Source organism: Peromyscus eremicus, chromosome 8a (genome assembly GCF_949786415.1).
Source record: "Peromyscus eremicus chromosome 8a, PerEre_H2_v1, whole genome shotgun sequence".
Lineage (NCBI taxonomy): Eukaryota > Metazoa > Chordata > Mammalia > Rodentia > Cricetidae > Peromyscus > Peromyscus eremicus.
In genome coordinates, this window is record NC_081423.1 from 43,682,569 (window position 1) to 43,695,281 (window position 12,713).

Sequence of the window (12,713 nt, forward strand, 5' to 3'; positions counted from 1 at the left end):
CATGACTCATTTCCACCTTCTACAATATGTTTTCCCTTTTTCATATTTCCATTTTATTTTATGTGTATGGGCATCTGCCTGCATGTGTGTCTGTGCACCACATGTGTGCCTGGTACCTGTGGAGGCCAGAAGAGGGTGTCGGATCCCCTTGAACTGGAGTTACAGATAGTTTGAGCTGCCATATGGGTGCAGAGAATCAAACCCAGGTCCTCTGGAAGAACAGTCAGTGCTCTTAACTGCTGAGCCATCTCACCAGCCCAGTATACTTCCATTTTAGAACAATATTAGAGAACAAGACTGACATTTAAAATCTTTTTTCATCTTAAAAGATTTTCCTTAACCTTCTTTACCAAATCCATATTTTGTGCCAATAACTTTGTTTTTCTTTTAGACAAGGTCTCAGTATATTGCCCTGCCTGGCTTGGAACTATCTGTGTAGACCAGGCTAGCCTCAAACAGAGATCTGCCTGCCTCTGCCTCCTGATTGCTGGAATTAATGGCCTACGCTACCATGCTTGGCTTGCCAATAATTTTTTTTATTTTTTGAGACAGGGTCTCTGTACATACCCCTAGCTGTCCTGGAGCTCATTATGTAGACTAGGCTGGCCTCAAAATCACAGATCTACCTGCCTTTGCTTCTCAAGTGCTGGGATTAAAGGTGGCCAATAATTTTTATGTCTCTTCATTTATTTAATAGTTCCCTTTTTTTCTTTTTGTTATTGAAAATAATTTTTTTCATGCAGTATATTCTGGTCAGTTTCCCTTCCCCTCCCACCTTTCCACTCAGCCAGATCCACACCTTCTTCCTCTTCAGAAAACAAACAGGCAAAATTAAAAAAATAAAAAATAAAGAAGAGCACAAGAAACACACACAAAGACACAGGAAAACACAAGCAAAATACTAGTAAGATTTAAAAAAAATACCCAGACAAAGCAAAATGAAACAAAATCTCTCCAAAAATACTATTGAGTTCATTTTATGTTCCCGTCTACCGATAGGATGTTTCCTATACCGATGCTTCAGATCATCTACAAATGGTTCGTACACCCAGTGAGACTCCACTGGAGAAAAGCAATGCTTCCTTTGCAAGAGATTGTCAGTTGCAAATAGCTTCCTGGTTAGGGGTGGGAGCTCGTGTCCACTTTCCCCTCAGGGCTGGGACCTCGTCTGGCTTGGGTCTGTGTGTGCTGCCACAGTCTCTGTGAGTTCATATGTGCATCACTCCTGCTGTCTCCTCCGGAAGCCACTGTTTCCTTGGTGTCTTCCATCTCTGCTCTTAGAATCTTTGCGCTTCCTCTTCCACCGAGTTACTTAATGGTTTCTTTTTATCTTATCTTTAGAAAAAAATTATTTTCTTAACACTGTAACTGTCTTCAGAAGAAAACACTGGAAGCTTAGCCAGGGCAGACCTAAAGTGGACACTTACTCAGCACTTAAGAGAAACTGCAGGAGAGGGAACAGCCAGGACAGCCTTAATTTGGGGTTTTTGTTTGTTTGTTTTGTTTTGTTTTTGAGACAGGGTCTTTCTATGTAGCCCTCACTGTCCTGGACCAAGCTAGTTTCCAACTCACAGAGATTTCCCTGCCTCTGCTTCCCAAGCGCTGAGTGCTGGGATTTAAAGCAAGTGCCACCATGCCTGACCTTGTGTTTGTTTGTTTGTTTGTTTTGGCCTTGATTAGCCTGTTATTTTGGCCTTGATTATTCTGATCCTCGAGGATGTCCCCCAGTAGGGAAAGAAACAGAAAGCAAGCTTGCTAAGATGATACACACACACACACACACACACACACACACACACACACACAGAGTGATACATGATAAGAAGCAGAGGAGGAGGCTGGGAAAATGACTAAGCAGTGTAGAACACTAGAATGCTTGTTACTTTTACAGAAGACGCAGGTTCAATTCGCAGAAGGCCCATGGTGGCTCACTACCATCCGTAACTTTAATTCCAGAAGATCTGATGCCCTCTTCTGGCCTCCCAGGCATGCACATGGTATGCTGTCACACCTACAGGCAAAACATTCATACATAGAAAATGAATCTTTATTATTTTTTTAACATAACACTAATTGAGAGCTGGTATCGCTTATAACTTCATTAGGAAGTGGGTACTAGGTTTTTGTTTTGTTTTGTTTCTAATTTAATTATTTTTTTATGTGCATTGGGTTTTTGCCTGCATGTATACCTGTGTGAGGGCATCAGATCCCCTGGAACTGGAGTTATAGACAGATGTGAACTGCCATGTGGGTGCTGGGAATTGAACCTGGGTCCTCCAGGGGAGCAGTCAGTGGTGCTCTTAACTGCTGAGCCATCTCTCCAGCCCCATAAAATGAATCTTTAAAAAAAAAAAAAAAAAGATGCAGAGGAAAAGAGAGAATCAGTTTGGATCAAGTAACACTACTGCCCCTCCCACAGCTCCAACCACACACACCATGCACATGTCGGATAGGATGCGATGCCCTCTTCGGTCACCCCAGAATGAAAGTTTTTAAAAATTAGGAACAGGCTGGAGAGATGGTTCAGCAGTAAAGAGCACTGGCTGCTCTTCCAGAGGACCTGAGTTCAATTCCCCAAACCCACATGGCAGCTCTCAACCATCTGTAACTCTAGTTCCAGGGGATCCAATGCACTCTTCTGACCTCTACAGTCACCAGACACACACATGGTATACATACACACATGTAGGCAAAACACCCACACATATAAAATTAAATTAAATAAGTAAATCTTTAAAAATAAAACTAAAAAGCCTTGTGTGAGGATCAGAGCTCAGGGCTACAAAGGGAATTTGAAGTCTAGGCTAGAAAGCATGTCTCAGAAATAAGCAAATATTTAATCTTAGCACTCCGGAGCCAGAGGCAGGAGGATCTCAGTGAGTTCAAGGCCAGCCTGGTCTACACAGAGAGTGCCAGGTTAGCCAGAATTACATAGAGAGACCCACCACCATGCCCGGCACTAGTCATGTTTTATCAGGGAGAAATAGCTTTCCCCCGATGGGCCTCAACAAAGCCTGGCTATCCGACCTTTCTCTCTTCCATATGGTACTTTAAATCTTAAGAAGGCGAGTTGTGAGTCCCTCCCTCCTTTCACGTAGCATTTTAAGTTCTAAGAAGGTCAATGGTGACATTGCAAACCCTCTAAAACTTACTGTTATTAGGGAAATAGGACACAGGGTTCAAAATTGGTGTGTGTGTGTGTGTGTGTGTGTGTGTGTGTGTGTGTGTGTCCATTCTCACAGTCCCCAAGGCTGCTGAGCCTAACTAGCTACCTGACACTCACCTTCCTCCTCCTCCTCCTCCTCCTCCTCCTCCTCCTCCTCCTCCTCCTCCTCCAGACTTTGTGAATCCCTGTGGATCAGATCCAGGGCAGGAATGAGCCTCCTGGCTGCACATTACCAATAGCACAGGTCTTCAGGTGGTAAGGACACCACCAAGAGGCTCCTCCTGCCTTTTAAACTATCCAGCATCTGTTAGGTCCCACTTCTCCCTGGTGACAGAAGCCGGGCATAGCCTGTCACTCCCGTTCTACAGAAAAGGAAGCCACAGCCCAGAGAGGGCAAAGGGCCTTCCTGAGGCTACATAATCAATGGCTGTTTTGGAGAGCTGGGCCATGCTTCATTTTTGTTCCTCAGTGCCCTGCCCCTCCTCGTGACCCGCAGAGACGCTCACCCTGCCCTGCTTTATGAGGCAGCAGCCAGGCTCTCCGTGATGCATTATTCAGCTTCCCAGGGTTGGCCAGCTCCCGTTACACTGGCCACAGCCCTGGACACCTGCTTCTCACTTCCAGTTCCCCTCCAAGGTGATGTAGTGGGTTGTGAGTACCCTATCGTAGCCTCAGGAGACCTGTCTCCACTTTGGGCCCATGCAGGGGGTCTAGGGCAGATGACGTCCCCCTCTGAAGGTTAATGTCCCCCTCTGTTAAGTGACCATTCTCTTTGGAGCTTAGCCAGCTAGGACACAGGAAGGCTTAGCCAGAGTCAGCAAGTTGTTGCCATGGTGACTCTAAAGCCAGGCTGCTGCCCAGCACAGGCCTCCCAGTCTACCCCCACTAGAAAACAACACCCAAGCACTTTCCACCACCTCTCAAAGGTGAAACCCAAGGCTAGTCTAGAGGATGAATTATGGATCCTGCCTCTCCACGCCACCCAGCTAGTCCCAGCTGCTCAGACACTGAGGAGACTTAGGTCTAGTCACAAGCGAGAAGACCTAGCTGGTCTCCAAGCAGTGCCTCCAAGGCCCTGAACCTGTGACACCAACCCCAGGCCCATCAGGCACAGAGGCCACCATGGCGAAAGAGGAAGATGAAGAGAAGAAAGCTAAGAAAGGAAAGAAGGGCAAGAAGGCCCCGGAGCCGGAGAAACCCAAACGCAGCCTGAAGGGCACCTCTCGGCTGTTCATGGGCTTCCGAGACCGCACGCCCAAGATCTCCAAGAAGGGTCAGTTCCGGAGCGCATCGGCCTTCTTCTGGGGCCTCCACACTGGCCCGCAGAAGACCAAACGCAAGAAGAAGGCCCGTACTGTACTCAAGTCTACATCCAAGCTCATGACGCAGATGCGTGTGGGCAAAAAGAAGCGGGCGATGAAGGGAAAGAAGCCCTCGTTCATGGTGATCCGCTTCCCGGGACGGCGTGGCTACGGCCGCCTGAGGCCTCGTGCCCAGTCGCTTAGCAAGGCATCCACAGCTATTAACTGGCTGACCAAGAAGTTCCTCCTCAAGAAGGCAGAGGAGTCAGGCAGTGAGCAGGCCACGGTGGATGCCTGGCTCCAGCGCTCAAGCTCCCGAGTGGGCTCGCGTAAGCTGCCCTTCCCGTCCGGCGCTGAGATCCTGCGGCATGGAGGCCGGCTCCGCAGGTTCCCCCGCAGCCACAGCATCTACTCATCTGGGGAGCCCGTGGGCTTCCTGCCCTTTGAGGACGAAGCCCCATTCCGCCATGCAGGCTCCCGCAAGTCATTGTATGGGCTCGAGGGCTTCCAGGACCTGGGTGAATACTATGACTACCACCGTGAAGGCGACGACTACTATGACCAGCAGTCGCTACACCATTACGAGGAGCAGGAGCCCTACTTGTCTGGGTTTGGTGCATACAGCCCAGCCTGGCCACCCTATGACGACTACGGGTATCCATCCGGAGACCCGTACAACTACTACCATCCTGACTACTATGGTGACACCCTCTACCCCGGCTATGGATATGGCTATGGCTACGATGATTTTGAGCCCCCATATGCGCCCCCATCAGGGTATTCATCTCCTTACAGCTACCACAACAGCTTTGAGGATGAGGCCTACCCATACAGCTACTACCTGGATCCCTATGCACCTCACCACATGCTGTATCCACCCTATGACTTTCCATATGACACTCCCTATGACATACCCTACTTCGATCCCTACGGCGTTCCCTATACTGAAGGCATCTATGGTGGTGGAGCTGAGGCCATCTACCCCCCTGGGGTGCCCTATGTATATCCAGAAGAGCCAGCTTTTATGTACCCCTGGGTGCCACCACCCATATTGTCGCCCCACAACCCATATGCCTACCCTATGGATGACATTGCAGAGCTGGAGGAGCCTGAAGAAGTGGGCGGAGAACGGCAGAGCACCTCCTTCCGCCTTCCCAGTGCCGCCTTCTTTGAGCAGCAAGGCATGGACAAGCCAGCCAGATCCAAGCTGTCCCTCATCCGGAAGTTCCGCCTCTTCCCGCGGCCTCAGGTGAAGCTGTTTGGGAAGGAGAAGCTAGAGGTGCCCCTGCCACCCTCTCTAGACATCCCTTTACCTTTAGGGGATGCAGAGGGAGAGGATGAAGAGGAGGAGATGCCTCCAGTGCCCACGATGCCCTACACCCACCCTTACTGGAGCTTCCTCTCACCACGCCAGCGAAACCTGCAACGGGCCCTGTCAGCCTTCCGTGCCCGCCAAGGCCTAGGCTTTGGCCCTGAGTTTGGCCACCCAACACCACGCCCAGCCACCTCACTGGCACGGTTCCTCAAAAAGACCCTGTCAGAAAAGAAGCCCATCCCGCGGCTCAGGGGCAGCCACAAGGCCCGAGGGGGACGGCCCGCAGTCAGGGAAGCAGCCTACAAACGCTTTGGCTACAAGCTGGCCGGCATGGACCCTGATCGGCCCAACACACCCATTGTGCTGAGACGCAGTCAGCCACAGGCTCGAAACAACAACAACTCCCACGGCCCACCCTCACCCAGGCCCACGCCACGGACCCTCACCCACTGGAGTGCACTCATCTCCCCTCCAGGGCCTGGGCCATCTCCCAGCCCTGGCCCACCGCCAGCTCCGCCCTTCTCTCCAACCCTTTCCAGGCCTCCGCGGCTAGCTTCCCCCTACAGCTCACCCTATGGCTCCCTCCGCCAGCATCCACCACCCTGGGCTGCCCCAGCTCATGTGCCCTTTACACCCCAAGCAAATTGGTGGGGCTTTGCTGAGCCCCCTCCTCTGAGCCCAGAGGTTACCCCTGACCTTCTGGCTTTTCCTGTACCCCGGCCCTCTTTCAGAGCTTCTCGAAGCCGAGGGGCAGCTTTTGGCTTCCCCAGGGCTTCTCTGATAGGGTCAAGGAGAAGGCCCAATCTGCCCTCACCCCAGCCCTCTTTGAGGAGCCTGCCAGGGCAAGGCTACCACTCACCTTTGGGGCCATTGTCCCCTCAGCTATCCCTCCGAAGGGGCCCCTTCCAGCCACCCTTCCCACCCCCTCCAAGAAGGCCTCAGTCACTTCGGGAGACCTTCTCTCTGCATCGAGCCTCTGGACGCCTGCGCCCACCCCGCTCACCAGTGCTAGGTCCTCGCCGACCACCTTCACCACCCCCACTCCTGACCCATGGTCCCCGGCACCGGTCCCTCAACCTGCCCTCACGCCTTCCACGGACCTGGCGGCGCCTCAGCGAGCCACCTACTCGGGCTGTGAAGCCATGGGTACATAGGCCCTACCACCCACCACCCAGTGCTGGACCCTGGGCCACAGGGTCTTTGGAGCACCAAGAGAACCAGCATGAACCAGAAGACTCAGAGACGCCTTGGACAGTGCCCCCATTGGCCCCCAGCTGGGATGTGGACATGCCTTCAACACAGCGCCCACCTTCTCCATGGCCAGAAAGTGCAGGCAGCCTTAGAGGCTTCTCCAGGACTTCTCCTGTGCCTGAAAACCCCTTGCATGAGCACATGAGCCCTGTGCATGAACCACAGCCTGAGGACCAAGCCTCCAATCTAACTGGTATCTTCCTGAGCCAACACCATGACCCAGGGCCTGGGCAACTCACTGAGTCAGCCAGCCCAAGCTTGGAGAATCCTGAAGAAGCAGTCACCCCAGGGGACCCTCAGCCACCAGCTGAGCCTGAGACCCTGAACCCAACACCTCCCAACAAAAATATTTGCTCAGAGAGGAAGGATTTACAACTCAGCCTCTCATACCCACTGGACCCACATAAGCAGGCAAGGGCTACATGGCCACTATGGCGCCGCTGGAAGACATTGTCCAGAACCCCAGCTCCCTTGGCCCCCACCAGAGCCCCAGGACCCTTGTTCAAGGCAGGGGAGAAACCCCAGGCTGAGCCTGGGCGGTTTGCGGTCGTCTTGCCTCAAGTACGAGGGCTGAGCTCCTTCCAGCGAAAAGGGTCTGCTCCCCTGCAGCCTCCAGAGCATCCAGACCAAGACCCAGAGCATGGCCCAGCACCTAAAGCCTGTAGTCTACGCTGGTCCCGCCTCTGGCCACCAACAGATGCTCACTGTCCCTGGCCACGAGTACAAACCCACTCCTTTCAATCCTACCTCCGGGGCCGTAGAAGTGACTGCCTGTCTCAAAGGGGCCCCTGGAAAAAGCCTGGCCCCCAAAGCTGGCAGAACAAGGTATGGGGGCACGAGTCAGAGGGTGGGATTGGGAGTTCTGGCCTAAGACCCAGAACGGGAGGTGGCCTGAGGAGGCACGGGCAGCCTCGGCAAGTGGTTGTCTACATGGACCTCTGTCTCCCTTCTGAAGGTGAGGAGAACTGCCTGGACCTTGCAGGGCATCTGGGGGTTGCACAAAGGAGTGTCCAGCATAGGCAGGCCCTGGATTAAAGGACTAGATGAAGGTAGAGGTACAGGATCCTACTTTCTGACTGTCTCATGGCAGAGTAGGGAAACTGAGTCCCAGAAGCCAGGAGTCTGTGGGGTATAGGCAGGCAGTCTGTCTCAGGGAGCCCAAGTCCATGACTGGCATCGGCATACATGGGGGAAGGTGATCTGGATGCTGGGTGGCCCTTGGAGGAGGTAGATGATCACTCTAGCCTCCCTGGGGACACCCAGAAGGGGTGGGGCAAGCAGTGACAGGCGGTACTTCATCTCTGCAGACCGTGCCCACAGAGCAGGCAACAAGCTGGCCTAGCAATGGCAACCGGGGCAGCCTGGCTGCTAGGGGGACCCTGGCCCCGGCGACGGGTGCCCCGGGCTGTGTGGGCCGCAGCATTGCGGGAGCGGGGCACAGGGTGCCCAGGGGTGAGGGGCAAGGATGCCTGGGCCCTCCTCACTCTGGAATACGTGAGTGGCTGAATTATTCAGGGTCTGTGGCCGCTGGCAAGCACGTGAGCAGATGGGTGGGCTGGAGGCCAGGGCAGGAAGGGTTGATACTTGCTGCGCCCTACTTAACAACAGCGTGAGGCAAGCCGCGGGCAGGCCCTCTTGTATCCTCTTTCCTTGCCTAGGGAGGGTGCAGCTGGGATGGGAAAGGCCAAGGCTGCCTATGTGTATGCTCGCAGTGACCCAGAGCCTTGCAGGTCCGTGTGCCTGAATGTGGATGAGGCACACGGGATGAGCAAGGAGAGCAGGTGTGTGCCAAGTCTGAGCAGACATGGCATCCATGGAGATGTGGCCTACCCTTTGAGTGGGCACATACATGTGTACATAGAAATGGACACTGGGGAGATCCTTCAGCCCCAAGCTGGCATCAGGACTCCTACTCTCAAGATCCTCAAGGTGGGAGGACCGTAGCCGCCGCCCACAGGTACATTCCAAGTGGATGCTGAGAATACCTATATGAGTATGTGCCCCTAGTCGAGCACATGGGTGTGCACATAGCCACAGCGTACGGAAAGACCACAGATATGCATGGGAGCTGTGAGAACTGCAGTGCCACTCCAGTAGGTCCATGTGCAGGATTTACACACTTCCCCTGGGCAGGAGGTGGTTCCATGCCGGGACAACCTCCATCATTGTCTTCCCAGAGGCCTCATGCGCCATGACACAGGTCATCAAGCTGTCCCACAAGCCAACACACGGGATCTGTGGGGAGCAGGGTAGGGACACGGAGAGGACAGAGGTGGGGGAGGGGACAGACACTTGTGTACATGGTTGTGAATGTATCTGCGTGTGCTCGCTCCCTGAGCAGGACACTTGTGACGCATAGGCATGCTCCCCCAAGATACTTTACACACAGACTCACGTCCCTGTGTGTGACGGTTGTACACAGTCTTCATGGGCCACTGCACTCTGAGACAAAGAGGCTGGAAGACCCCCCAGGATCTAACCCTAAAGTTCCTCTAGGACCATGGGAGCAGCTGCCTGGTGTGTGCAAGCCAGGGTCTGCCCAGGCCTCCAGCGTGCCCCTCTTTCTCACAGATGCACTCCATACGCAACCTGCCTTCTGTGTGGTCCCGTGAGCAGCACAGGGAAGATGGTGTAGAGGACATGACGCAGCTTCAGTAAGTGGGTGGGGTAGGGGGATGTCCTAGTGGGATTCCTGAACTCCCAACCCCGATGGACACATCTAGAGCCTCAGTTTCCCCATTGGCAAATAGTGTCATGAAGTGTCGCAAAAGCCAAGTGTGTGCGCATCAAAGCTTTGTGAGTTAGACAGTCCTTGGTTCAGATCCCAGCCTTACCATTTACCAGCTGTGCAGCCATGGACCTATCATTTCTCTGCTCTGTGCCTCAACTTCTCATCCACAAGGGAGGTATGATGGGCAGCTGCTGTGAAATGATGACAGATGTCGTAAAGCCCTAAAGCTCTCCCACCATAGTAATTCAGCCTCAGGTCTTCTGCCTCAGTGCCCACCAGGGTCCCACAAAGTGGGTATGAGGTTTGCTACCCCATTGAGTAGATGAAGAAACTGAGGCATAAGAAGATGAACGATCTTGCCCAAGACTCATAGCTGGTCAGTGGCAGACACACCTGACCATGACACCATGCCAAGTAGGGTGGAGCCTGTGCCAGAACTGGAGACCCTCACAGTACCTCATGTCCTTCCAGAGACCTCCAAGAGACTACTGTGCTATCCAACCTAAAGACCAGATTTGAACGAAACCTCATCTATGTAAGTCTGGGGCTTGCCAGTCCAAGGACCTTCTTGGATTCTAGACTAGAGGTGGCCAGAAGGGTGAAAGGGAACCTGTGACCTCAGAGCTAAGGGACAGAGGGCCTGAGGCCTGGAGCCACTTCTGAAAGACATGTATACCTGTAAAGGCTTTGATGACTTCAAGGCACATGTGCTACTGCTTCTCTGTTCTAGACAGTGGAGGTTGACCTTGGCATGGAGCAGACATGCCTGCAGCCTGGGCCTGACCATGAATAAATGAGGTGGGCGGGAGATTACATGCCATCTTGGCCTGATTAAGGCCAAAGAGCCTGGTTCTGTTCACATTCACAACTTCAGCCTGTGCAGAGCCTAGGACTCATTAAAGCACAGGCCCTCTTGAGCTGTAGAGGGTTAGACAGTAGAGTGAGGCCAGAGAGGCACACACATGTCCCATTGGAAAGGGACTCCTTGCTCCAAAGCAGGAAGAGGGAGCCATAGATGCCCATGGCAACCATGACGCTAAAGTCCCCGTCTATCAGCAGACCTATATCGGCAGCATTCTGGTGTCGGTGAACCCATACCAAATGTTTTCCATCTACGGGCCAGAGCAGGTGCAGCAGTACAGCGGGCGTGCCCTAGGAGAGAATCCCCCGTGAGTATCTGTGGGATGCAGAGGAGTTGCCCTAGGGTGCCCTAGGTCCATCTCTGAGCTTGGGGAGCCCCTGGATGCCTTTCAGCCATCAGTTGGGGATGAATGGGAGTAGGCAACCCACAACTCAGTGCAGTCTCTCCCCAGGCTTGGCCCAGTCTCCTCTAGAGGCCACTGTAGCTCTGACTGGGGGTGAGAGGTGGGTAGCACTGGCTGCTTGGCTGAACAGAGATAGATACCCCTCCCCCTAACCCCTGGCAGTCTTGGGACTGTGGGAACTGACTGTCAGAGACAGTGATGCCTAGTGCCCTGTCTCACCAGGCACCTCTTTGCAATTGCTAATCTCGCCTACGCCAAAATGCTTGATGCCAAACAAAACCAGTGTGTCATCATCAGGTGAGCCAAGCTGCGCTCAGGTCGCTTTGCATCCAGACATCTAGATGGTGAGATGCGAGCCTACTATGAGCGCCCAGGAAGGGCACTGGGTCCCTCTGGGCCACCCCATGGCTTATGGGTTGGAGTGGATGTGGAGAGGCAGAGAAAAGCTGACGCTCTGGCCCTGTGTTCGGCCAGTGGGGAGAGTGGTTCTGGAAAAACTGAGGCCACGAAGCTGATTCTCCGCTGCCTGGCTGCCATGAACCAGAGAAGAGACGTCATGCAGCAGGTAAGAACTACTACCAAGCCAGCATGTGGTTGCCCTGTCTGCTTCGGATCGCCAGCCCACCCTTGCTGAGTACACCCCCAAGAGACCAGGCTCTTGACTGTGCCTTTGGATGGAGGGAGACTGAATTCCAGATAGGCCAGCGGGGTGGCTCAATGCAAGGCTTCTCTGTCTTCCATCTTCCCCAGGGAAGTGCCAAGGGACAGACAGGTAAGCCATTCTTACTTTCTAGTGTCTCCAGCATGACCATGTCCTTCTGGTTATGGCACAGGACCACCATAGTCTCATACCCAGATGCTGAACAAGTTCAAGTGTGGCCATAGCATGAGGCAGAGGCAGCAGCAGACTTCAGGTTTGCTGATCAGACATGAGAACACTAAATCCTGCAACCCGACAGCACTCTTGGAAGCTCATCCATTCCCTCAGTAAAGGTTTACTGAGGCCTTACTGTGTTCCGGACTCGGCAAGGAACAGAGCATCTCATGACAATGTTTACAACTGTGTGGGAGTTACATTCCAGGGCAGGGGGTGGAGAAGAAGAAAATCTAAGTAACTGTCAAGTAAATTATGTATACTGGAAAGAGTAGTATTAGTGTATGTGGAGGAGAAAAAAGGAGGGTGGAGGAAAGAGAGAGAATGGGGAGCAACTTTATAAGCACAATGCAGAGATGAGGCCCTGAGCAGACCTGAGAAGAGGGAGGAGGCCAAGGACAGATCTTGTGCAAAGGTGCAAGCAGGTTTAGGGTGCCCACAGGACATCAGAATGGCAATGTGGAGTCTGGATCAGAAAGGCCAGGGGCTCAGGTGCCAGTGTCTGTGGCACTCGGTGTACAAGGATGCATTCAGGTGCAGGGCAAAGCCAGTCAGGGACGTGCCACAGTGTGATCCAGTCACAGTGTGAAGAGGGCTAAACCAAGAGTGACCACAGGCAGCGTGGATGAAGAGGAACTGCGGAGAAGAGATGCCCATCAGGTGTCCACTCAGATGATGGGAATCCAGGGCTCAGTGTCCAGAACCATGGCCTCTCAAAATTCCCAGCTGGCAAATGGCTATAATGCTACAGCTGGTGGCCATCTTGGCAGGACCTCTTGGGGGTTGACTCATGCCCTCTCTGCTCTAGGC

At 53.3% G+C, this 12,713-nt stretch overlaps 1 protein-coding gene across 1 annotated transcript in view; it reads left to right on the forward strand.

The window, feature by feature from the left end:
- Positions 1 to 4,288: 4,288 nt before the first annotated feature.
- The window catches only part of Myo15a (myosin XVA), a 54,614-nt gene continuing 46,189 nt past the window's right edge, over positions 4,289 to 12,713 (forward strand). Inside the window, exons 1-6 of the mRNA XM_059269378.1 lie at positions 4,289 to 7,858; positions 9,605 to 9,687; positions 10,236 to 10,299; positions 10,824 to 10,933; positions 11,252 to 11,326; positions 11,504 to 11,594. Coding sequence (XP_059125361.1) covers positions 4,289 to 7,858; positions 9,605 to 9,687; positions 10,236 to 10,299; positions 10,824 to 10,933; positions 11,252 to 11,326; positions 11,504 to 11,594 — 3,993 coding nt within the window. The remainder of the gene's footprint in view (positions 7,859 to 9,604; positions 9,688 to 10,235; positions 10,300 to 10,823; positions 10,934 to 11,251; positions 11,327 to 11,503; positions 11,595 to 12,713) is intronic.